Source organism: Gymnoscopelus microlampas (genome assembly GCF_963454915.1).
Source record: "Gymnoscopelus microlampas genome assembly, chromosome: 12".
Taxonomy (NCBI): Eukaryota; Metazoa; Chordata; class Actinopteri; order Myctophiformes; family Myctophidae; genus Gymnoscopelus; species Gymnoscopelus microlampas.
The window spans coordinates 49797699-49822499 of NC_139949.1; the positions used below are offsets into that span (position 1 = coordinate 49797699).

Here is a 24801-nt window from a genome sequence, read left to right on the forward strand (position 1 = left end):
ACCAGCAACCAGGTGACAGACCCATAAGGGTCCATTTGGTTCCTAATCTATCATTTAGCTGGGGACCCCCTGGAACTCCCTCAAGGACCCCTGGGGGTCCCTGGACCCCAACCAGTGGTGTAGGAGACAGGAATTTTGGTCTCTCAGGCTGGAGAGCAGAGTTTGAATCCTGAAGTATGTATGACATAAAAGTTTGCAGCTTTAACATAAAAACCCCCACAAACATTAATTTGACTCATATTTTATTCACTCATAGACATTATGAACTGACTTCAACGAAAGGTCGGCACCATTACTTAAAGGTGATGTAAGTGATGTTCTTCTGTTAAAATAAATCTTAGATAGCTCAAAACAAAATAGAGCAGACAAACCTTAATAACAATAATAATGATAATAATACATACAATTAATACAAAATGAGTATCCCGAACTATAAATGTAATTTCTGTTCACTAAAGAGCTGGAGAGATCCCTGTTACTGAACAAACACTCTATAGTGATTATTTTAACAAACATCACTTACAGCCCCTTTAAAGAAAGATTAAGTCATGATGTACAGTACAGATACAGTACATTCACCTGGTTGTCACAAAATGTTGGACAAAGTACTCAACTCCAGTACTTGAGTCAAAGTATACGGTAGATACTCTAGGTCAAAATGCAGGGGAGTACTTGTATTTCTGGACACTAATGATATGAGTATCCAAAAACACAAATACTCAAGTAAAGTACAGACACACAAAAACATATACTTAAGTAAGTACAGTACTCAATTAAATGTACTTCGTTACTGTCCACCTCTGCATGAATTCCCACCATAAAAAGAATGAGATGATCTCTTCAGGTCTTCATTTCAAAAACGCACTGGTCCATTCCACCACTAGGTGGCGCAGGACACCACAGTCACATGGCAAGTACACAGGCATCAAGTTAAATAGAATAATTTACAAGCACACACAGTCATTGTCAAATGAGTTTTGGAAGTTTCCGAAGGTGTTTTTAAGAAATGGAGTGACCTTCGTCGTAATAGTACGTGTTCAAAGTGCATAAAGAACGTTATACAAGTTCACTCCTGGAGTCCTAGCACTGGAACGCCAAACGCATACAGTACATACAAATATACACACACACACTCACACAGTAAAATCCTTACTTAATTTATCCATTTGTAACTCCAAGAGTGTACAGATGTAACCAAATGGACCCGTACGGGTCCATTTGGTTACATTTGTACACTCTTCGAGTTAAATTTCGCACTCAGGAGTGTGTAGACAAGTGTAGACGATTTCCATTCCGTCTCCATCGAAATGAGATCGAGAAGAACTGAGCTTCGGTTCTTCAGTCATCCAGCCGCGATTCAGTCATCAGGTTTTTGCATAGAAAGTTGAGAGAGCATCCCGTTGTCCAGTTAGTTGCCCACTATTCAAGGGGGGTCAACCAACCAAGTCCACCAAAGCAATGCTCTCACCCGTCTATTAATAAAATAAAAGGCTAGAAACAGAGCATCTCTAATAGCACCTTTCTCCAAAGCGCTTTATACGATGTGCATCACCATTTACTGATTCTCACACCGGGGGCAGAGAAAACCACCGCAAGGCACCAACAACCTGCTCCATCGGGGGAGCAGTTAAGAGTTTCAGTCTCTTGCTCAAGGACACTTCAACAACAACACGCAGCCAAAGGAGGAGGAGCCTGGATTTGAACCCGGGGAACGTTTCCGATTCCAAGAAGACCACTTCTTCTCTCTACCTCCTGAGCCACAGCTTCTTCTGTGTAAAAGCAGTGTCTTAACACCACCACCACCAGGCACGCATCGGTCCGTTGCTGCCCTTAAGACAATGGTCTCTGCCTCTTCAAGTGCATCATGAATCACAACAGGTTGCATGTGTCGTCGCTCGCGTTGGCCCGCTCGTAGAAGAGGACGTAGGCGTCGCTGCTGATCACCTGGCTGGACGCCATGGGACTCACTCTGCAGGAGGAGAACATCAAGTCATCTTAATTTAGAGACAGTGGTTTTCAACCTTTTTCAGGCCACGATCCCCCCCAAAATAATCCTATTTGAACTGGGCACCCCCCCCCCCCACCCTGACGACAAGCACTTGGAATTGTAGGAGTTGAGGCATTACATTTAGTTTGACTCGGTTCCACAGATAAATATTGTGAAAAACTAAAAATAGCAGATCTACAAGCTCACAACGCCTCGCAATGCGAGGCGTTGTGAGCTTGTAGATCGGCTATTTTCACAATTCTTGCCTCTTTATTATATTATTTGACCAGTTTTTATAGTATAGTTTGTTGGATTTGTTTGATGCAGTAATATATATATATATATATGTTTTTTTTAGGTATTAGAAAAGTTCTTAAAAGTCCTTAAACTGTCACTTCACTATCATCTGCACTGCATGATTTTGGGACTCGACCCTCAGGTTGAGAACCATTGGTATATGACATATAACCTTATCTTTGTGATATCCTTCAGTGGTTTCCATTCTTTTTTAAATCTCTGGACCATTAGCATATATTTTGTACAATTCTCAAAGAGCACCCCACACCAGCTCCCAACAGCAATATATGTATTATGTATTTAGTATATAACAATTCACAACACAGTCATTTCTAATGACTTTGACCCATTACTAATCTCATAGCCAGATTTATACTTAGTTGTAAACTGGTGTCATGCACCAAAAATAAATGTACAAGCTCGCATCGCATCTTGTAGATCTGCCATTTCCCGGGTGCATGACACCGTATACATACATAAGTATATCAAGGCCTTCAGAGACAATATTTAATTTCAAGCTTTTTTTCTCCACTACATTTAGTTAAAAAAAATGAATTCTTACATTTGATGGACTTATGAGTGATTATTTAAACACATTTTTCCCATGGAGCATCTGTAATAATGCCATGGACCACTAGTGGTCTGTGGACCACTGGTTGAGGTACAGTGCCATCACATGCCCTCACTGCAACCGGACATTTCGTGCGAGGATCGGCCTCATCAGCCATCTTCGCACCCACAAGACATCGTGAAGTCAATGGTCATCTACGCACGCGAAGGACGAACATGAGATGACTGTCTGACACAGTTATTGTATTGTTGGAGGACTTTGATACGTACTGTATGATGCCACTGTTCTCATTGGCACACATTTATCTCCATGTACTTAAGATGCACATTTGACTGTCAATAAAACACAATGAGTACGCACCTCTGCATCATTAAAGTGGAATAAAGCGAGTTACTACCTCAGCTGAGAGGCGATTTCAAAACTATTTTAATTAGGCTCTGCATGGATGTATGTCACTGTGTCCGCAATGACTCGACACACAGTATCGTCATCAAATCATGACACAAGGCCATGAAACTTCACGAGTCAAAGTTCAGGGACACTGGCCTCAGTGTGGCGGTCCAGACACCCTAGGCTGCAATGCCAGCCTGACAGCGTTTCAAGGGTTCGACTCCCGTTCCCGACGACCTATGCTGCGTGTCACCCTCCACCCCATCTCTCTCCCCATTTCCTGTCAGCATACTTTCCCTATCCTCCTATAATAAAGGCATAAAAAGTTATAGAAATGCCATTAAATGCCAAACTGGGGTCAACTTGGGGGTCCTTGATATGAAAAAGTTTGAGAACCACTGAACCACTGCACGCACAACTCTTGGTAGTTTTGTGAAACAGTACTGTACAATATTGTTGTTCTAGGATTTAGAATCCTTGTATTACAAGTATCTATATCTGTAGATAGCCTTAAAGCACAGCTCAAGACCTATTTCTTCACTCTTGCTTTTAGTTGATTTTTAAATCCCTGTGTTGTTATTCATATCCTCACTGTTTTGCCTTTTTCGCTATTATTTCAATGTTGTTTCATGAGTTTGCTTTTCTTTTTTTTCTTTATTGTTAAATTATTTGTACTTTTCTGTAAAGCACTTGTGCTTTATTCTTGCTCTGTAAAGCACTTTGAGCTGCATTTCATGTTATGAAAGGTGCTATACAAATACAGTTTGTTATTATTAGTAGTAGTAGTAGTAGCTATTAGTGGCTTTAAAGTAAAGGGAAGACAGCTTATGTCCTGGAGTTTTCACCTGGAGTCGTCGTAGCGGTACCATTCTCCTAGTGAGGGGTTTCTGCAGTAGGCGGTGTAGTGACCTCCCAACGTGTTGCCGATGTGATTGGACACTGCATACAGGTTGTACACCGCACTGTTCACTGCATGCAGGACAGGAAAGGAAACATCAGTCATGATTATTGCACATTTGGCACCACTTCAATCTTTCTTTCTTCTTTATTTATTCAGGGAAGCCCATTGAGAGCAAGCTCTCTTTTTCAAGGACGCCCTGATAACAACATATAAAATACATACAAAATGAGAAACAATAACAAACATTTGAATCACATTACAATGTCACAGATGCAAATAAACAGTGTTACATGAAAAAGGTGCAGTCACTATGTAGTGTGTCCTCAAGAAGCACCCTGAATGTCTCTATTGAGACCAGTCGCAGCCCTGAGGTGTGTTCCATTTGTGTGGAGCATAACACATGAACGCAGTCTTTCCTTGTTCACTGCTCTTACGTGGACTGGTATATCTAATGTGTGTTTGTGAACGTGTTGAATGTCCAGTAACCTTTGGTTCCAAAAGCGAGGATGGGTATAAAGGAAGTTTACCACACAAGGCCTTATAAATAAATAAAATACAATGTTGCTCTCTACGAACTGCGAGAGAGATGGCCAACCCACTTTATCATATAAAATACAGTGATGGGTGAGATAATCAAACTGGACGCAGCTCAAATCTGACACAAGAAAATCCTATTGTTCCTGTCTCTGTACGACCCGGTTGCTTTCTAGGTCCTGTACTCACAGCTGCTCTCTGAGGCAAAGTCCCTGAGGTCCAGCTCTTTGAGGGGGAAGTTGACCCGCGTGGACAACTTGCTGCTCTTGACTTCACGGTCGGAGAAACGCTTCAGGTCTGCAGGAACGGCGGGTCAAGGAACCGAACATATGTGTGTTCACGTCACAGTACAGTCATGTACTGTAGCACCAGTAGATTAATGTCATTACTGTCTTCTAAGTCCTTAAGTTTATGTTCTAAAACCATTTACTGTAGCTCAATGCCTCTCATCCAGAGTCAAGGGCTGTCCACACCAAGAATGATGACTACAACGATAACGATAATCATGATAACGTTGTGAGCATCCACACTGACGAACTATAACCTCCTGTAAACAAGCTGAACGTGACACCCTGTGAATTCAGATGAATTTCTATCTCGCTCTGAAAGTACAGTAATCCCAACAATATCGTTCACCACTGTCGTTGTCATTATAGTTGTGGTGTGAGCTCCGCCATGCACTTGAGTTAGAATGATTTTTAAAATGACATATTGATAGTTATCGTCATAGCTATCGTTCTGGCTTTGGATGGCCCTTAAAGGGTAATTTTGGACTAAGGTTTTCTTACCTTTTCTATGACGTTATGATATCTTAGGATGAATGGTACAGTAGAAAAATGTCATAACTCCATCCCAGGTCCGCCACAGCTTAAAACGTGTGCCAATAGGCCTTGCGCTAGATCGCGTATTTTAATAGTTTTTTTTTTTCTTTTTTTTGGTGAGATCTGACGTTCATAGTGACAGAACACAAAAAAAAAGGCCTATTGGTGCGTTTTTAGCTGTGGCGGACCCGGGATGGAGTTATGACATTTTTCTACTGTACCATTCATCCTAAGATATCATAACGTCATAGAAAAGAAAGAAAACCTTAGTCCAAAATTCTGTTTTAACTTCCAAAAAGTGCAGCTGATGACACAAACAAGCAAGCAATCAGTAACGAGTACAAGAACCAACGTTGCCTAGACAACATTCCACTAATCCTAAATCGATTGTGTAATCGATTGTGTAAGAAATAAGTGCAGGGCGAGAAATAGGGGACAACAGCTAAAAAAGAAAGTGGAAGTGAAAGGATGGAGGGCTACTTTCAGTCACAATGGAAGACAAACGCTGAATCTGCTGTTTCCGACTAAAGAAGTAGAAGGTCATTCCCTCCTTTAGAAAAATGTACGGATCAGGTCTAATCTGGTCTTTGCAGGGAAGGCAATCTAAGCTAATCTATCATAAAGTTAGTTATAGCCAAAGTTATATAATACTGTAATCAGTGTACATCTGTTCCAATGTGAAGGCCAAACACTAGAGCTGGGAGGCTATACTGTGATAAAGATTATAGAGTAAAGATTCACCAACCTTTCACTCGCAGGTCCATTTTATCACTTTAAATTAACACTGGATGTTTACTGTGTGACTCACTGTGTTATTTAGATAGATAAGGCCCTATGCTCCGGAACCTTGCACTTTTCTTAACTCTCTGGCGTCAACATTTTGTTTAAAAATACAAAATTAATATTCTTTTTTGTCTGGGCTGGTATGGTAGACCTACTGTAAGTGGTTTAAAGGGAAACGTTGCAGATTTTAAAACTTAATGCCATTGTTCTGATGAGAACAGATATAGGGTGGGGGAAAAAAACTCGAAATGTACACATAAGTGTATGCCCGTGACTCGAAATTACATGCTTGGCGTACACTTGAGCATTTGAGTAAAGGGTATATTTTTCCACACATTATATATGATCTCACAATTAAACAATTTGTTTTAGGTTCAGAATCGACAAAACGTCCGTTTACGTTGCTCCGTATAAGACCGTTTTGTGAAAGACTATCGAATTGCAGCTGATACGTTCTTCCTGCGTTTTAATCAGACGTCATGCTTGGATGTCGGACATCAACGTGTAAATAGAGAGAAAGGATACGAAGCACAAGGATCTGAGGGAACTTCTGAATGGTGAACTTTTTGGTGCATTTTCTTCTGGCTTTACACCGTTGGCACGTCTGACAGAGAGAGAGAGAGAGAGAGAGAGAGAGAGAGAGAGAGACACACACACACATGAGAGGACAATGAGGTGTTGTTCTTAAATCACACCCTGTCAGTGTCAAATGAACACTATGGATTTTCTGCTGAGCAGAGTGCTGAGCGGGCATCTTTAGCGTAACGTACCGGTCTCTCTTCCCCGTCCAACACTTCCTCTTTGGTGAACAGTCTGAGGCAGTCGGTCAGAGTCGCCTCCCTCGAGCTCTGCCAAGAAGAGACAAAGGTTGCAATTCAGAGAGAGCTTGGCTGACTTAAGTCATGTGTAAATTCTTCAGATAAGTACAAGGAGATAAGCGAAGGACATATACGTAACATATTACATATTACAGGAGAGATATGCGTTACATATTATCGGGACTCGGGTTCAACGAGAGGGCCCAGACTCGTGTTTTTTGGGTTACATAATGAAGACTATTAAAAAAACAGCTGAATAGAAAGAAGAAGAAAAAAAAGGGAAATTAAAAATGTTCTTAATTAGAAAGCAGACCAATTGTCTGAGCTGACTGAGAACCATGCTTCACTGGGCCATTTAATTATTATACTGACATTTGAAAAAGTGTGTGTCTCTGTGTGTGTGTGTGTGTGTGTGTGTGTGTGTGTGTGTGTGTGTGTGTGTGTGTGTGTGTGTGTGTGTGTGTGTGTGTGTGTGTGTGTGTGTGTGTGTGTGTGTGTGTGTGTGTGTGTGTGCATGCGTGCACGTGCGTGTGGTGCGTGTGGGTGCGTGCGTGTGAGGGTGTGTGCGTGCGTGCACGTGCGTGTGATGCGTGTGATGGTGTGTACGTGCGGCGTGCGTGCACGTGTGTGTGAGGGTGTGTGCGTGCGTGCGCGTGCGTGCACGTGCGTGCACGTGCGTGTGAGGGTGCATGCTGACCTGTGCGATGGGCAGAGACAGGTCCCAGAAAGGATCAAACACAGTGGAACAAAAGCCACAGTCGTTGCAGGTGAGCATGCTCTTCAGTTGGCCCACAAACAGTTCTACAGGGAGAGAAACACACACAGATATATACAGTTTGTACAAGAACAAACCCGTACAGAAACACACACACACAAACACACACACACACACACACACACACAGTTCTACTTGAAGAAACCCACACAGTTCTATACAGGCTCACACATAATCCAATCAGGATTCTCTATGATGGGAATATTCTCTCGTGTCAGGGCACTTACCGACCACTTTGCTGTCCTCTCTCTCTAGGTATTTATTCCACATCCGTCTTCCTTTTTCATCATCTCTGCAGAGGCAGTGAAAGAGATGAAATCAAAAATCAATGGAATATTGCGGTCAGACCCAGACAGTATTAAAAGGCTTTCTGCACAATACAATCTTCCATTTCAATTTAACTTGGAGAGAGTGAACTCCGCTCTAATTGCCCTTGCAATCAAATTAAGACTCCAGATTGTATTGTTTGGCCCATTAAGACCTGGAACGCATCTGTGTCATTTTTTGATTTCTTTGGCTTTTCAAAAATAGCAGATCTACAAGCTCATAGCACGGCACCGAGTGCCGCGCTATGAGCTTGTAGATCTGCTATTTTTGAAAAATCTTGAGAATTTTTTATTTTTATTTTTTGCAAAAAACTGTTAGGATTTAGAAAACATTTTTAAGAATCGCCTCAGGTCTTAACCCATTAAGACCTGGAACGAATCTGTGTCACTTTAGATTTCTTTGTCTATTCAAAAATAGCAGATATACAAGCTCATAGTGCGGCACCGAGTGTAGATCTGCTATTTTTGAAAAATCTAGATTTTTTTTTGTTTTGATTTTTTTTTCAAAAAACTGTTAGGATTTAGAAAAAAAAATTTAAGAATCGCCTAAGGTCTTAATGGGTTAATGGGTTAACTGGGAAAGCTGAGACTGGTCATTTAGGCTTTCTTTTGCATAATCAAATCCACCTGAATGACTAAAAGCCACCACACAGAGCACTGTTCTCACAATGAAAGGCCTAACTGAGTTATGTAATGTACAGTACTGTAATGAATTAGTGCCTCTCTCTCTCTCCCATGAAGGGCACCACGGGGTTAAGCAGGCGTTGGAATCGGATGACTTACGAGAGCTGGTCAAAGTCCTCTAGAGACACCTGGGGCCGCGCCGCCACTCGATTGACCTCGTTGTGGAGGCCGTCCAATAAGAAGCGCAGGAATTCCTGGGCATCCTGCTGGCTGCAAAGACATGGGGGTGGAGGGGGGGGGGGGGGGGGGGTGACCGAGAGAGAGAGAGAGAGAGAGAGAGAGAGAGAGAGGAGAAAGATTGTTATTTCCAAATGCTCATTATTTAAAAGTAAAAGGGAAAAACTATGGGTGAACAGAGAGTAAGTAATGGTGGATATGGTGAAAGGACATTTAATCCATTAAGACCAGGAACGCATACTGTGTCATTTTATAGATTTCTTTGGGCTATTAAAAAGATCTGCAGATCTACAAGCTCATAGTGCGGTGCTTTGAGCTTGTAGATCTGCTATTTTGGAAAGATCGTGAAAATGTGTGCAAATCTTTGAATATACGTCGTACATTTTTAACTCAAATCTTTTCTTGTGGTGGGGGTCCCTGGAACAAAATATTTTGAGATGGAGGGGTCCACGGCCAAATACATATCATTTTGGGGGGTCTTTGACATGAAAAAGTTTGAGAACCACAGCAACATAAGTTTTTTTTTCAAAACAATGTTGGGAGTTAGAGAAGACATTTGTAGAATCCCCCAGAAGCAAAGATTTGAGTTACAAATGTTTGCTTTAAAAATATATATATATATTCAAAGATTTGGATTTTTTTTTTTCTAAAATAGCCAAAGAAATCTAAAATGATACGATGATATTTTCCCAGTCTAAATGGGTTAAAAGACAGGCTAATGCATACGTGGGCAACTGGCGGCCCGGGGGCCACATGCGGCCCCCACCTTCACTTAATGCGGCCCGCAGGTTAATATCAGAATACTGACATATTATTGATTTCAGCTGTTACAATTCCAAACATGCAAACATGACCCGCTTTAATTACTTCACTCTATATTAGTAGCTTAATGACTAGTATTAAAATTATATTGTCTGTTTTACGTCAAATATATTTGTATTTGAGTTCAAATGCACTTGAAATTAAATAAAAATGATACTTTTCAGGATTCTAATTCAAAAATAGCAAAAAGAAATTCAGGATTCCAATTCAAAAATAGCAGAAATAGCAGACCTACAAGCTCAAAACGCGTCGCGCTGCGACGCGTTTTGAGCTTGTAGATCGGCTATTTTTGCAACTTTTGTGTGAATTAGAACGGTACATGGTACGGCATTAATTTACGAAAAAAGTTAAAATACAGAGATAAGATGAATGCAATGTGGCCCTCTGGAGTGAGTGTGGAAATATAGTGGCCCTCTCCATCATCAAAGCTGCATCACCCCTGGGCTAATGCTTAATTTATACTCAGTCGTACAAAGGTGTCGCTCGAATATAGACAAATCTACAAGGTGACTTGTGAGCGTGCAGAGCGGCTATTTACACAGTAAAAAATCAGGCTTCAACCACGTGAACCCTATGTCCTCTTTTCCCTTTTGTGTGAAGAGATTTGGTGTAGAGGGAAAATATTATAGAGCGCTGGGAGACTCCAGTCAGTCTATAGGGCAGGGGTCTTCAACGTTTTCAGACAAAGGACCCCCTTCGCTGAGAGAGAGATGAAACAGGGACCCCCTCTATATTGTATAAAATTGTGTTTCAGATGAAACTTGTTTTTTGTTTTACTTGATCTGCTCTTTTTCCCTCTACAACTATACCTCTTTGCCAAAAAATAGCCGATCTACAAGCTCACAACGCCTCGCAGCGCGAGGCGTTGTGAGCTTGTAGATCTGCTATTTTTGGCTACAGTTCTCCTAAGAATAGGGATCCTATAGGGTTCAAGTCAAGTGGTTAATGTAAAATAATATATCACATCACACAAAGATTTGGCGGCCCCCCTGTAGTAACTCTGAGGAGCCCCTAGGGGTCCCCGGTCCCCATGTTGAAGACCCCTGACATATGGTTTAAAGTGTTTAAGATGAGTCAAGAGGAGGTCCGTGAAATATGAAATGGATTAAAGCAGTTATAATACAAGTAGAGAAGTACAAGAGAAGACAGACGTACTTGTAGCCCACAAATTTGGGGGCAAATCTCTGGATCTGAGTCTTGAAGTCTGAGGGACTGACGGCATCATTATTCACCGACGTCCACAGGGTCCGTGTGAGCTTGGCAAACTCTGAGAGAGAGACATAGAGAGAGAGAGAGAGAGAGAGAGAGAGAGAGAGAGAGAGAGAGAGAGAGAGAGAGAGAGAGAGAGAGAGAGAGACACACAGAGAGAGAGAGACACAGAGAGAGAGAGCCTTCCTTAAAGGTGATACTGCAATCATGCAAAAAAGATGTTATGCAATAGAGGAACATTCCATTTGGGCAGTAGGGGTTCTTAATGTCTGATTTAACATATACTTGCTTGGTTTCTCCCAATAAATCATGATGTATATGCTATTTTTGGCAAAATATTAGAAAATCAATATAACAAATTAGGCCAATCTCTCAGTCGAATAATGAAAAAAAAAAGTTTTTCTTCTTTTTTTTCATAATTCGACTAAGTGATTGGCAGTCGACTCAGACTCCCCTCGACTGATTAGTTGAATAATTGAGGTCAGGCCTAGTTCTGTATAAATTACTGGTGTTATCCCGGTTGCTTCCGTTTTTCACTGGGGAAGGTGCTTTTTTCCCCAAATAGATGCTTAGAAGCAGGCAGCTGTGGCAGCTTTGGCGCTTAAATGGACTTTGTCATATAGCTTATCTAGTAATCCGACACCACCCAAATGTGCTTTACAATGTACTACACATTCACCCACACTGCAACAACGGCACAACGCTGTTTCATTTGACATTATTATGTGCTAAACTGCAACACACATTCACACACCAACAGCAGAGGCAGCCATGCAAGGTTGGGGGAAATTAGGTTTATTTTTTCTCCTTCTATGGAGCACTGACAGTGGTAATGTGTATATAACCAATAGAGGCTATAAGTGAGATGTTAGGGAGACAGAAGAACCTGGGAATTGCTAACTGGCCATTCAGTCTTTCAATTATGTAATTTATTTGAAGGCAGCACACCAAAGTGCAATTGTTCCCAAGGCAGCCCCAGATATACAGTACAGTTGTAAACAGCTCTGCTGGGTAGCTAAAGAGTGGATGTTGTTTTAAATTGTCCTGTTATGTCTAAAGACGCAACACACATTAAGAGTTTCAGTTGAAAAGCGGTTCTTTCTGTCTCACGATTGTACGACACCATTGTACTCTTACGTATCTGTACACAAGAAGACATAACATTAACCCTTTTAAAACCGGGACCGCATCTGTGTCATTTTAGATTTCTAGGGCTATTCAAAAAGATAGCAGCCATACAAGCTCAAAGCTATGAGCTTGTAGATCTGCTATTTTTTGAAAAATCTTGAACCTTATATGTTATGTATATATGTTTTAAAGCAAACATTTTGATCTGTGCTTCTGGGGGTCTCTAGAACAACATATTTTGAGATGGGGGCCAACGGCCAAATACATATCATTTTGGGGGTCCTTGACATGGAAAAGTTGGAGCACCACTGATATTATAGCAACATACGTGTTTTTTTTTTTTCAAAAAAATGTAGGATTTAGAAGACATTTGTAGAATATATATTTGCACAAATTTCACAATCTTCTCTCAAAAAATCTCAAAAATAGCAGCTCTACAAGCTCATAGCGCAGCAAGAAATCTAAAGTGACACAGATAGATAGCGTTCCCGGATTGAATGCGTTAAAGAACTTTATGAGAGCATAAACAAGTCTTTTTTTTACCATCCATGAGAGCAGCTTTGGCCTTGCAGCTGTTGCTGAGGTCGGTGCGGTGCGTGTTTCTCATGCAGTAATCCCTCAGCTCTGGAGTGTTACTGAGACACTGGAGGATGGAGTTCATGAAACACTGAAGAGAGAGAGAGAGAAACAACAGAAACATTAAAAGGCGGGAAGGACAGAAGGGTCAAAGCTCCCCCCTCTACACCAAAGCTCTTTGCCAGAAAAGGATAAGGATAATTCCTTTTAACAGGTCGTTCATGAAAGTCCTTGCGGTCTTGTTTCCAATGAGAACCTGTGAGCAATTAGGGGTTAAGAGTCTTGCTCAGGGACAAATTTCATTTCATCGACACATATGCTGGCCTGGCCGGGAATCGAACCTGCGGCAACCAGGGCCTCTGGCTCCCTAGGCGGTCTCACTAACCACTCAGCTATGACCGCCCCAGAAAATAGCCGATCTATAAGCTCTCAATGCCTCGCAGTGTGAGGCGTTGTGAGCTTGTAGATCTGCTATTTTGGGCTGATATAGGATCAGAATAGGGATGATGCTGGGGTCCAAGTGGTTAATGTAAAAAAAAAAGAAGGAAAACAAGTTCAAATCACACAAAGATTTGGAGGCCCCCCCTGTAGTAACTCTGAGGACCCCCTAGTTGAAGACCCATCCTCTAGTGCAGTGATTTTCAACCAGTGGTCCTTGGGGGGGGGGGGGGGGGGGGGGGACCAGGGGGTCCCCAGCTAAATTAGTTAACATAGCGGTCACAATCATTTTAACTACTTAGCTTTGGCTATTCAAAAATAGCAGATCTACAAGCTCATAGCGCGGCACCGAGTGCCGCGCTATGAGCTTGTAGATCTGCTATTTTTGAAAAATCTTGGAAATGTGTGCAAATCTTTGAATATATCTATATATTTTTAACTCAAATCTTTGCTTCTGGGGGGTCCCTGGCACAAAACGTTTTCAGATGGGAGTTCGCAGGCCAAATGTATATCAATTTAGGGGTCCTTGGCATGAAAAAGGTTGAAAACCACTGCTCTAGAGAGAACAATAATAATATTATTATTTATTATGTATTATTGTGATGCTGCCTGGCACACAGTAGAGTCATGCAGTGTTCTGACGGTGCAGGCATACGGCACACAGTCACAGGACATAATGCTAACGCTCTGTCCACCAGAGCAGACAAGGTGTTCTCTGTTGTGTGATTACATAACGCCAGATAATTATTAAGTTACATAACGTGAGATCGTTATTAAAGTGTACAATGTTTAACGTGTTAACATACTGTAAATGTCACGTGAACATATACGGATACTCACAGTGTTACCTAAGTTCCTCAGCCCCACCAGGCCCTGAGGACTCTTATTCTGCTGAGAGAGAGAGAGAGAGAGAGAGAGAGAGAGAGAGAGAGAGAGAGAGAGAGAGAGAGAGAGAGAGAGAGAGAGAGAGAGAGAGAGAGAGAGATGTTGAGTGGATGGATCTGAGAAAGTCCCAGTATACAACTTAAACATATACATTCATCTGAGTTCGTTCCTTAAGACCTGGAACTGTGTCATTCTTAGATTTGAGCAAAAAAGCATTATTTCACCCTTTGGACTAATCAAAAATAGCAGATATACAAGCTCATAGCGCGGCACCGAGTGCAGCGCTACGAGCTTGTAGATCTGCTATTTTTGAAAAATCGGGAAAATGTGTGCAAATCTTCTGAATATATATTTTTTTAAAGCGAACATTTTTAACTCAAATCGTTGCTTCTGGAGGGTCCCTGGAACAACATATTTTGATGGGGGTCCGCAGCCAAATACATATCATTTTGGGGGTCCTTGACATGAAAAGGATTGAGCACCACTGATATAGAAACATACGTTTTTCAGAATACTGTTGAGATTTAGGAGACATGTAGAATCGGCTTCAGGTCTCAATGGGTTAAGCCAAACCACATACTGTATGATTCGAACACCTAGACACCGCGGTGGTGGCCACGTTCTTTACTCCTGTGCCACCCGAGCCCCTGTACCCCCACACCCATACCCACACCCACACCCACACACACACCCACACCCACCACCCACTGGTGTTTCCCAGGCTATATAAACTATCTGTGTATCTATATATAAAGGCCTGGTGTTTCCCAGGCTATATAAAGTATCTGTGCCTCCCTTGTCCCTTCATTCACTCTCTCTCTCCTCTCTTCTACAAAAGTTGTTTCTGTTTGTATGTTTGTCCTTTTGGTTTACACCTTACAACATCCATGTTGCACATACACCCCGACCACACACTACTTACACACCGATGTACTCACATATATTGACTGATGGTTTGGTTCCGTTTATTCACTTATAACTTATACTTTAATAAATATATTTTTGTCATATCGTCAGTTGTGCCTGTGGCTCCCCTTTTGTTACAAATGTAAGCCAGTTGTAACACTATTTAAGATGTGAGCTGGTGCCAATGAATTCCTTCATTGGCACCAGTTTTGTTCGTTTTGTATCATAGCCATGTTTGTTACTAAGGCTTGTACGCTTGTGCAATCACTGCAGTATTCATTACAATTGTATTTGATATTTTTACTTATTTTGTTTTATTGTAATGTCATTTCCTTTGCTTGACGTTTTGTGCAAAGCACATTGAATTCCCTTGTTGTTGACATGTGCTACAGCTATACAAATAAACTAGCCTCGCCTTACCTCACACTGCAAACACACTTGCCCGTGCAGATCCCATTACATTGTTTGAAAGACGACATGCATCAGTATGTATGAATGGGCACGGTTCAGACGTCGTGGTCTCTTTGAAAGGTAGATCTGCACGACCAATGACATTCTGATGTGTGTTATGTGATGGCAAACATTACATAGTATCTGTTATGTGATTGCAAACATAACACACTTTTATGTAACCACCCCGCCCCCCACCCCCACCCGCTTGTGCAAAATCCTGCCTGCCTGCCTGTTATGTATTCTTGACACAGAATCTTGTATCTTAACCCATGCAGATCTGAGGCCGAAAATATCTTCTAAATCCTAACAGTTTTCTGAAAAAAACGCATGTTACTATATCAGTGGTGCTCCAACTTTTTCATGTCAAGGACCCCCAAAATCATATGTATTTGGTCGCGGACCCTGATCTCAAAATATGTTGTTCCAGGGACCCCCCCCCCCCAAAGCAAAGTTTCGAGTTTTGTTCGCTTTAAAATATATATATATATATTCAAAGATTTGCACACATTTTCACAATAAAAAAAAATAGCAGATCTACAAGCTTGTGGTGCCGCACTACGAGCTTGTACATCGGCATCTGATGTATTGCACACAGAACGCCAACAATGCACCTCATTCATTCACGAGTGATTAGATTAGAAATGGGTTCTAAGATGTAAAACGGGAAAGAGGCCAAGTTCTCCCTCAAAAAACCCAGGACCAGTTCTCTCATGAGCCCAGTAGGTACATGAAGTAAAATAATAAACCGGCCAAGTGTCCAGTTGTTCTCCATGTTACCATGGATACAGTGCTGGCTGCTGTGTAGGAGACGAGTGCTGTGACAGCAGCTTGCACAGCATCCACATGTGATGTGAGAACATGTGATGTTCCTCCCCTGGAAACCTCAACCATACATTCCATGTGTCGTTGCGTTAGCCTCGTACGCCGGTGTGATATTATGTACAAATACCTTGCATCATAACTTCACCAGCGCCGTGTGGCAACAGTGCGGTCACACAGACGCAGAAGCCGGCCATGGGCCCAGGTGCGAAACACGTGCGTCACCCTTGTTCCACGGCATTTCATCACGTGTTCTGACCTCTGCCAATTAACCCATAATGCCCGTGACGCTATACCATCATTATGTCAATCCCCCCCCGCCCCCCTCACGTGTACAGTCCCTGTCACTGTAAATGGGAAATTGGTGCACAGATTGTGCATTACATTCACCCATTCACACACACACACATTCACACACACATTCACACACCGATGGCGGAGGGAACCATGCAAGGCACCAACCTGCTCATCGGGAACAGGTTCATTAGGGGTTCAGTCAGTGTCTTGCTCAAGGACACTTCCACACTAACTCTGGGGGAGCCCGGGATCGAACCGGGAACCTCACAGTTTCCATCGGGCCACTCTACCGGCCACTCTACCCCTGAGCCACTGCCTGTAACTTCAACAATTCATGTGTAGGAGGGTGTAAACCAGTGGTGGGGTCCAGGCAGGGAGCCTCGTGGTTCCTTGAGGCCGGGGGGTTCCAAATGGACCTCTTACAAGTCTGTAAGTTCATAAAGGTTCCATTTGTAACACTCTCAGAGTTATGGGGTTCCTTGAAAGAAATAAAACGTTTGAGAACCACTAGTATAGAGAAGCACATATACAGCATCTTCTCCGATACACTCTCACCAGCTGCTTGTTTTCACCTGACAGTGAGGAGTTTCACTCTGTACTTGGGTCTGCTTTTTCCCCCTCTACACCAAAACCTCTTTGCCGAAAATAGACGATCTACAAGCACACAACGCCTCGCAGCGCGAGGCGTTGTGCGCTTGTAGATCTGCTATTTTTGGCTAAAGTTCTCCTCATAATAGGGATGCTGGCTTGAAGTGGTTAATGTAAAAAAATCACACAAAGATTTGGCGGACCCCCTGTATCATCTCTGAGGACCTCCCTAGGGGTCCCCGGACCCCCTGTTGAAGACCCCTGCTCTAAGAGTCACTAGTGCAGCGACAGATCGCCCTCCCAGCCTGGCCTGGCCCGGCTCGGCTTCCCAACGGCGAACGCGGCCAATTGCGTTTGTTGGAACGCGGAGCCAAGCTGGATGCACCGTGGGAAGATTCAGACCCCCAGTCAGGTACTCCCCCAAGTGAAGTATTTATGTTAGAAAAGGTATTTATGACCGAGGTACAGATGGTTATCTGTACCTATCGTTTGTGAGCAGCCGGTTTACCAGCAGGTATATATTCGTGACAGAATGGGGGTTTATGGAAGAGAAAATCGGCCTTGTCTGTTTACGCTAGAACAGAATGTCCATGAGAAAGAGAATGTTGTTGATGTATATCGTTTAAGTGAAGAGGTTCATGTCATTGCAGATTAGAGCCTGTCACAATTATTACATAATCACCTAATCGCAATTATTTGAGATAATCGCAATTATTTTGCATAATCGTCATAATCGTATCTACGTTGAAAAACGTTCATACATTTTCCAAAAGTTGTAGAAATAGCAGATCTACAAGTGTTGTGAGCTTGTAGATCAACTATTTCTACTATTTTGAAAATAGGTCAGTAATTTATTTGTATATTGTCATATCTACTCCAGGTGTGCAATTTTTGATTACCGAAATTACGCTTTTATTCACATGTTCCAATGTTCAACACCAAACACACAATTAAAATCGTTAATCGCAATTATTTGAGTGATAATTAATCATCAACTTAAAATTGTAATCGTGACAACCCCATTGCAGACGGCACTTGGCAGAACACCTGGCAGTTCAAGCGCCGCCGAGTCAATCATTGACCCCGTGCCGCAGCGTCGGGGACCTTGCAGAACAGATTATGAAATCACATAACTCTGCACGGAGCCTTCGCCTTCCCCACGGAGCGCCCAGATGAATTATAAACCAGCCTCGTGCTGAATGGATGACCGCCGCTTCCCCGTGCTATGTGCTGTAATTCCAGGGATCTCTCTGCGCTATACTCACAGGTTTAATATATTGCTGAGGGCCCTGCAGCCCACATCGGGGTGGGAACATGGTGACAGTGTAACTTGATGACACAGAAAACATCAGTTCCGTTCCACTCCGACGGCCGAGGAGCAGCCAGCGAGCGTCAGTGAAAGCAGGGTGGCGTGACAGAAACGCAAAGCTTGGGTGAATGTACTGTACTGGATGCGGACACGAACACATAACACGCACGCACGTGCACGCACATAGGCCTGTCACAATTATTACATAATCGCCTAATCATAATTATTTGAGATAATCGCAATTATTTTTCATAATCGTTAATAATCATAATCACCTGTCATGCTATTTTCAATATTTATGATTGAATCAATGAAAATGATTAACAAGAGCTTGTTATGTAATATCTACATTTATCATGTCAAACATTTTCATGTCAAAGACCCCCAAATTAATAATATGTATTTGTCCACGGACTCCCATCTGAAAATATTTTGAGTAAGGGACACCAAAACTAGATTTGTGTTGCTAAAATGTTTTTTATTTTCAAGATTTGTTTGAAAATAGCCGATGCATATAGGTTTTACAGTGCTCATGAGGCCTCATAATAGTCGCTTCTTTTGGGCTTGTTTTCATAGACCTGGTTGCTTGTTTCTCTCGCATAATCTGGCAACGCTGACTGTTGGTAGTACTCCACTGCCATTTATCACACCCTCCAGCAATACTAGAAGCCTCATAAAGGCCTCGCTCTGGCATGGGCTCAAAGGACACATTCTTGGAGCTGAAGTGTGATTAGGAGGAGTGGACACAAGTGTGTGTGTGTGTGTGTGTGTGTGTGTGTGTGTGTGTGTGTGTGTGTGTGTGTGTGTGTGTGTGTGTGTGTGTGTGTGTGTGTACACGTGTTTCCACTCTCTATTATTAGTTCTAAAAGCTAGTAAAATGCTATATTAAGCTATTATAACCTATAATCAATGTCATGCCCAAAATAGGGATGTGAGGTTGAAAGAGGTTAATAATAAGGATTTCTTTTGTAGTACAGCCGGTTTGTATAATTTGGCCAATTACAAATTCATTCACGTTTCTCCAAAAAAGTGTAAATATTGTCTTTCTCTGCATTTGAGATTATAGCCAGCTCCTGTTGAGGATTGCAGTTTATATATTTTTAAGTTAAACATATATAACATACAGTACATGTGAGTCCCATAGTATTAAAAAACACACACAACACATTGTTTACTGTACTGCTTTGTGTAGTAGTTTATATGTCCTTTGCCAAACAATGCTTAATGCATATTTCCGGGCGATACGTCCAACAACACTGTTACTTTTTAGGATTCAAATAAAAAAACAACGTGTTTTGAGCTTGCAGATCTGCTACTTTTGATACGTTTGTGTGACCCTGTAGTATGATCAAGTAGGGCATTAAAAAAAACGTTAAGAAGTTAGAATAAGGAGATAAGAGGTTTCTGCCCGACAACAACAATATGTTATTTTATAACGTATGTTATTTTTTTAAAGACAGTCACTCGTTTTAATTACACTGACGCTATGAGTCACTCGTGTGCTGTGTGATGTGTTGTGAAGATTCAAGCTCCCATTGGTTGTCATGGGGACGGGGGCAAAGTGACCTGACAGACAGGATGCTGTGAGGACAGGTTTCACTGTGCCAACAGAATACTGTACTGTACTGTACTGTACTGTACTGTACTGTACTGTACTGTACTGTACTGTACTGTAAAAGTACTCATTGTGCAGAATGTCCCATTTCAAGTTTTCAAATGTATAAAAATCTTTTGAAAATAGCAGATCTGCAAGCTCACAATGCGTCGCATCGCGACGCATTGTGAGCTTGTAGATCGGCTATTTTCAAATGGCCGCAATGTATATATAGAGCTGAAGTGGTTAATGCATGTTTTGTAATAATAATCTAAATCTACAAAGTAACTAGTAACTCAAGTTTTCAAAAAATTGTAGTGGAGCAAAAGTACAATATTTGCCTCTGAGATGTAGTGGAGTAGAAGTAAAAGTACTGAAGATTTGAAATACTCCAGTAAAGTAAAAAATCCTCAAAAGTGTACAAAAGTACAGTACTTGAGTAAATGTACTTAGTTACTTTGCACCACTGACTGTACTGTACCGTACTGTACTGTACTCACTGTACCGTAGCTAAGTGCCCCAGCAGGTCACCACAGATTAATTCTGTCTGTGGTCCGATGCTCGACACACACACACACACACACACACACACACACACACACACACACACACACACACACACACACACACACACACACACACACACACACACACACACACACACACACACACACACACACACACACACACACTGTACACATACCCACATACCACAGTGTTGTACTAACTGTTCTGACCCACTTGTGCACGACTGTGCACATGGCCGTGCAAACGCAAAGTTGTGCCAGTGCAAGACATGGCCGTGTTTGAAAACAAGAGTACACACACATGTGCATACACACACACACACACACACACACACACACACACACACACACACACACACACACACACACACACACACACACACACACACACACACACACACACACACACACACACACACACACACACACACACACACACACACACACATATTCATACATGCATAATACCTGTTCAGTTTGGTCATACTAGTTTCAACTTGGTCAATCTAGAATCCACAAGTATAGGCTCTTGTCTCTGCGCGACGCTCTTATACAACTAAGTATAAAATCAGGCCTAAGTTGCTAAATTACCACTTTAACGTGCATGCCCACCACACACAAACAGACAAAAACAACACACAAAAGCATACACAAGCACACATACATGTACGCTCACACACACAAACATAGAGTACATAAAAACACACACTCACACTCACTCACTCACTCACACACATGCACACACACACACGCACACGCACACACACACACACACACACACACACACACACACACACACACACACACGCGCGCGCGCGCAGGACTTTAACGTGTATGTCCACACACAAACATACATAAAAACACATAAGCACACACACAAACACACACCATGACAAAACTCCACCATTAGCATATTAAGCAAAGACTGTAAGTGTGTCCCCATCGCCTTAGGGACAACATTATGCAATACACACACACACACACACACACACACACACACACACACACACACACACACACACACACACACACACACACACACACACACACACACACAGTGCAGACACATTTGCAGACTGTCGGCACTTCTAAGAACCCGTCGACCTTTACAAACTGTACCGCACAGGAGACGAGATAAGGTGACATTCTTGGGGACACGCCCTCCTCCTTATCAGACTGTTCTATCCTGTTACGCAACGACATCGCGTCCCATTTGCCACCAGCCTGTTCACAAAGTTTGGTCCGGGGGTCCATCAGGCGGGTCCCCACAGCAAAATTAGTTAAAATTGCATCAACATTAGTTAACATTGAAAAATAGCTACAGGACACTCTATCTACACAAGGTCCCAACGTGTCACCATGCGACACGTTGTGAGCTTGTAGATCTGCTGTTTAAAAAAAAATCTACACAAATCTTGTACAGGGTTTCCAGGCACAACATATCTTCAGATGGGGGTCCGCATCCATATACATATTAATTTGGGGGTCTTTATATGAAAACATTTGAGAACCACTGACTTAGATGCAGGGACAACAGTGAGCTTACTTCCCTCATTGTGTCAATGCTGTTTAAAACCACTTTCAACATGGCATCTCTATTTTGGGATATGTGTCATTCTAGGCGAAAATGGTAAAAATAATGACTTAGTTGTTGACGGTGTCACGTAAAAATAGCATAGATAAAAAGGTCCCTCTGCACACCTGCTTCAAGGACAGGTGCATCTCCAGATACCTGATGAAGGTCAGAGCGACCGAAACCTTCTATTCTCAATAAATACTCTGGCTGTAAGTGAAGACAGTGTGCGGGATTCCCTTTTTCTTTTTTTTCCCGTCAAAAATAGCAAAAAATAGGCAAGCTGACATACAAGCTTGTTTGGCTATTTCTTGATGTTATTATTTTATTCTCTTTAGAAATTATTTTTTTTTACAAAGCAAGAAATCTTTTTGAAATTGTTTGCCTATAAATGACATGCCCAAAATATGGAGGCCAGGTTGACAGTGTTTCAAGAGATTTTCCAGCAGTATTTGGACGGGAGAAGCAGCCGGTACAGAGTCAATAAACATGTTCTTGTGCCAGAAGAACATTGAGATGAAAGATTAGATTAATCCTCATAGCCGATCAAACATTCATCAGAGAGCTAATGAGGGCTTCTTTCTCTAGAACAGGTGCTGTGCAAAAAGATGGGGCCTAGAAGAAGTGTGAGACTGGACTGTCTGGAGCTGTTTGTGCAGTGATGAGTGGTGGAATGTAACTAAGTACATGTACTCAAGTACTGTACTTAAGTACAATTTTGAGTTACTTTTGCTTTACTGGAGTATTTCCGATTTTCGATACTTTTACTTCTCCTCCACTGCATCTCAGAGGCAAATATTGTACTTTTACTCCACGACAATTATTTGAAAACGTTAGTTACTTACTTACTTATTTTGATTATTATTAATACAAAACATTCATTAACCACTTCTCTGCTCTTCTATTGAGACATTTAGACCCCGGCGTCTGATAGGACACCTAGAAGTCAGCAAGTAGTACTGCCTGAAGCTCATATAAGCCCCATGCCAAGCCATCCCTGTTTTGTGGTAGAAAAAGACCCAAGACCCATGGAACGCATCTGTGTCACTTTAGATTTCTTTGGCTATTCAAAAATAGCAGATATACAAGCTCATAGCGCGGCACCGAGTGCCGCGCTATGAGCTTGTAGATCTGCTATTTTTGAAAAATCTTGAAAAAAAAAACATTTTTTTTTTTCTCCAAAAATGTAGGATCTAGATTTTTTTAAAGAATCGCCTCAGGTCTTAATGGGTTAATTCACAGAGTAGTCAAACTCAAAACATGCAAAAATAATAAATACAAATAAATAAACAATGACCTGCTCCACAGATTCTACGTATAGGCCTAATAGCCTATACTGCAGCAGTATAAACAAGTATATGGTGGAGGAGGAGGGTATGTGAGGTTAGACTGCTGGGTTGAGTAGAGAACATTAAAGCATTAGTTCTGTTACATAAGCTGTCAGCAGATCAGATCACTCCATGTCACCAGGGTGAATGAATGCACAATATGACAGTCACTCACGTCACGCACACTCATGTCCATGTCACTATGGTTAACCAATGCACTGTCACACCATGGACACAGAGAGGGCAAACCAGGCTGAAGATGATATGATCGATTGATTAATCAATCAATCAATCGAAATATATATATAAATATATATATATATATATATACACACACACTCACACATACTTGTACTTTACTGGAGTATTTCCAATTCTATATTTTTACTAGGTACTCTAACTCCACTACATCTCACAACATTTGAGTACATTTACTTTTGGTACTTTAAGTACATTCTGATACCAATATACTTTTGTACTTTTACTCAAGTAAATTTACAATTCCCGACTTTTTGTAACAGAATACTTCTACATTCCAGTATTGATACTTTTACTTTTAAGTATAACATTTGAGCACTTGTTCCACCACTGATTATTATGATATTCAGCCCGCATGCAGGCTGAATAATGCGCCCTGGCTGTACCGGTACTTGAGGGAGTCCCCAGCTAAATGATGGACAGGAACCAAATGGACCCTTATGGGTCTGTAACTCAGAGAGTGTACAAATGGAACCAAATGGACCCTAACGGGTCCATTTGGTTCCATTTGTCCCTGGCATATTTTTTCAAATGGGGGTCCCTGGGCTAATATTTGTCAATTTGGGGGTCCTTGCCACGAAAAAGGTTGAAACCCACTGGTATGGATGACTGACCCTCACCTTGGCCTGGTTGATCAGCAAGCCCACGAACGTGGACACCAGCATGGAGCGAGGGGACACCGGCTTCACCTGCTTCACCAGCGGGATGAAAGCCGTGGCGGGAGGGGGTCGATCCTCCGGCACCGTCACCGTGTAGGACTGTCTCATACTGGGCATGATGGTGAAGATGAGTGTCTGGAGGTCTGGAAGTGATCAGACAGACTGGTCCTGCAGACAGACAGACAAGACAAACAGTCAGACAGACAGACAGACAGTCAGTGCAACCAGTTGGTAATAACGTGGTAGATCGATATATTTGCAATAAAGTAAAGTTTCTAGGCCTGTCACAATTATTACATAATCGTGTAATCGCAATTATTTGAGATAATCGCAATTATTTTTGCATAATCGTCATAATCGTTTCCATG

The 24801-nt window shown here is 42.0% G+C and overlaps 1 protein-coding gene across 3 annotated transcripts; it reads right to left on the reverse strand.

The window, feature by feature from the left end:
- Positions 1–281: 281 nt before the first annotated feature.
- LOC311057993 (ubiquitin carboxyl-terminal hydrolase 2-like) lies at positions 282–24579 on the reverse strand. 3 transcript variants are annotated; one of them, XM_084075233.1, is made up of 12 exons: positions 24395–24579; positions 14078–14125; positions 12767–12890; positions 11042–11153; positions 8987–9097; positions 8105–8169; positions 7800–7903; positions 7055–7132; positions 6810–6888; positions 4870–4977; positions 4091–4214; positions 282–1969 (listed from the first exon to the last, which is right to left on the reverse strand). In XM_084075233.1, the coding sequence occupies exons 1-12, from the start codon at positions 24548–24550 to the stop codon at positions 1870–1872; spliced, it is 1209 nt and encodes a 402-aa protein (XP_083931359.1). In that variant the 5' UTR covers positions 24551–24579; the 3' UTR covers positions 282–1869. The 3 variants fall into 3 exon arrangements, with proteins under 3 accessions (XP_083931359.1, XP_083931358.1, XP_083931360.1); XM_084075232.1 differs by having other exon boundaries at positions 14078–14128; XM_084075234.1 differs by lacking the exon at positions 7055–7132 and having other exon boundaries at positions 14078–14128.
- Between the last annotated feature and the right edge of the window lie 222 nt (positions 24580–24801).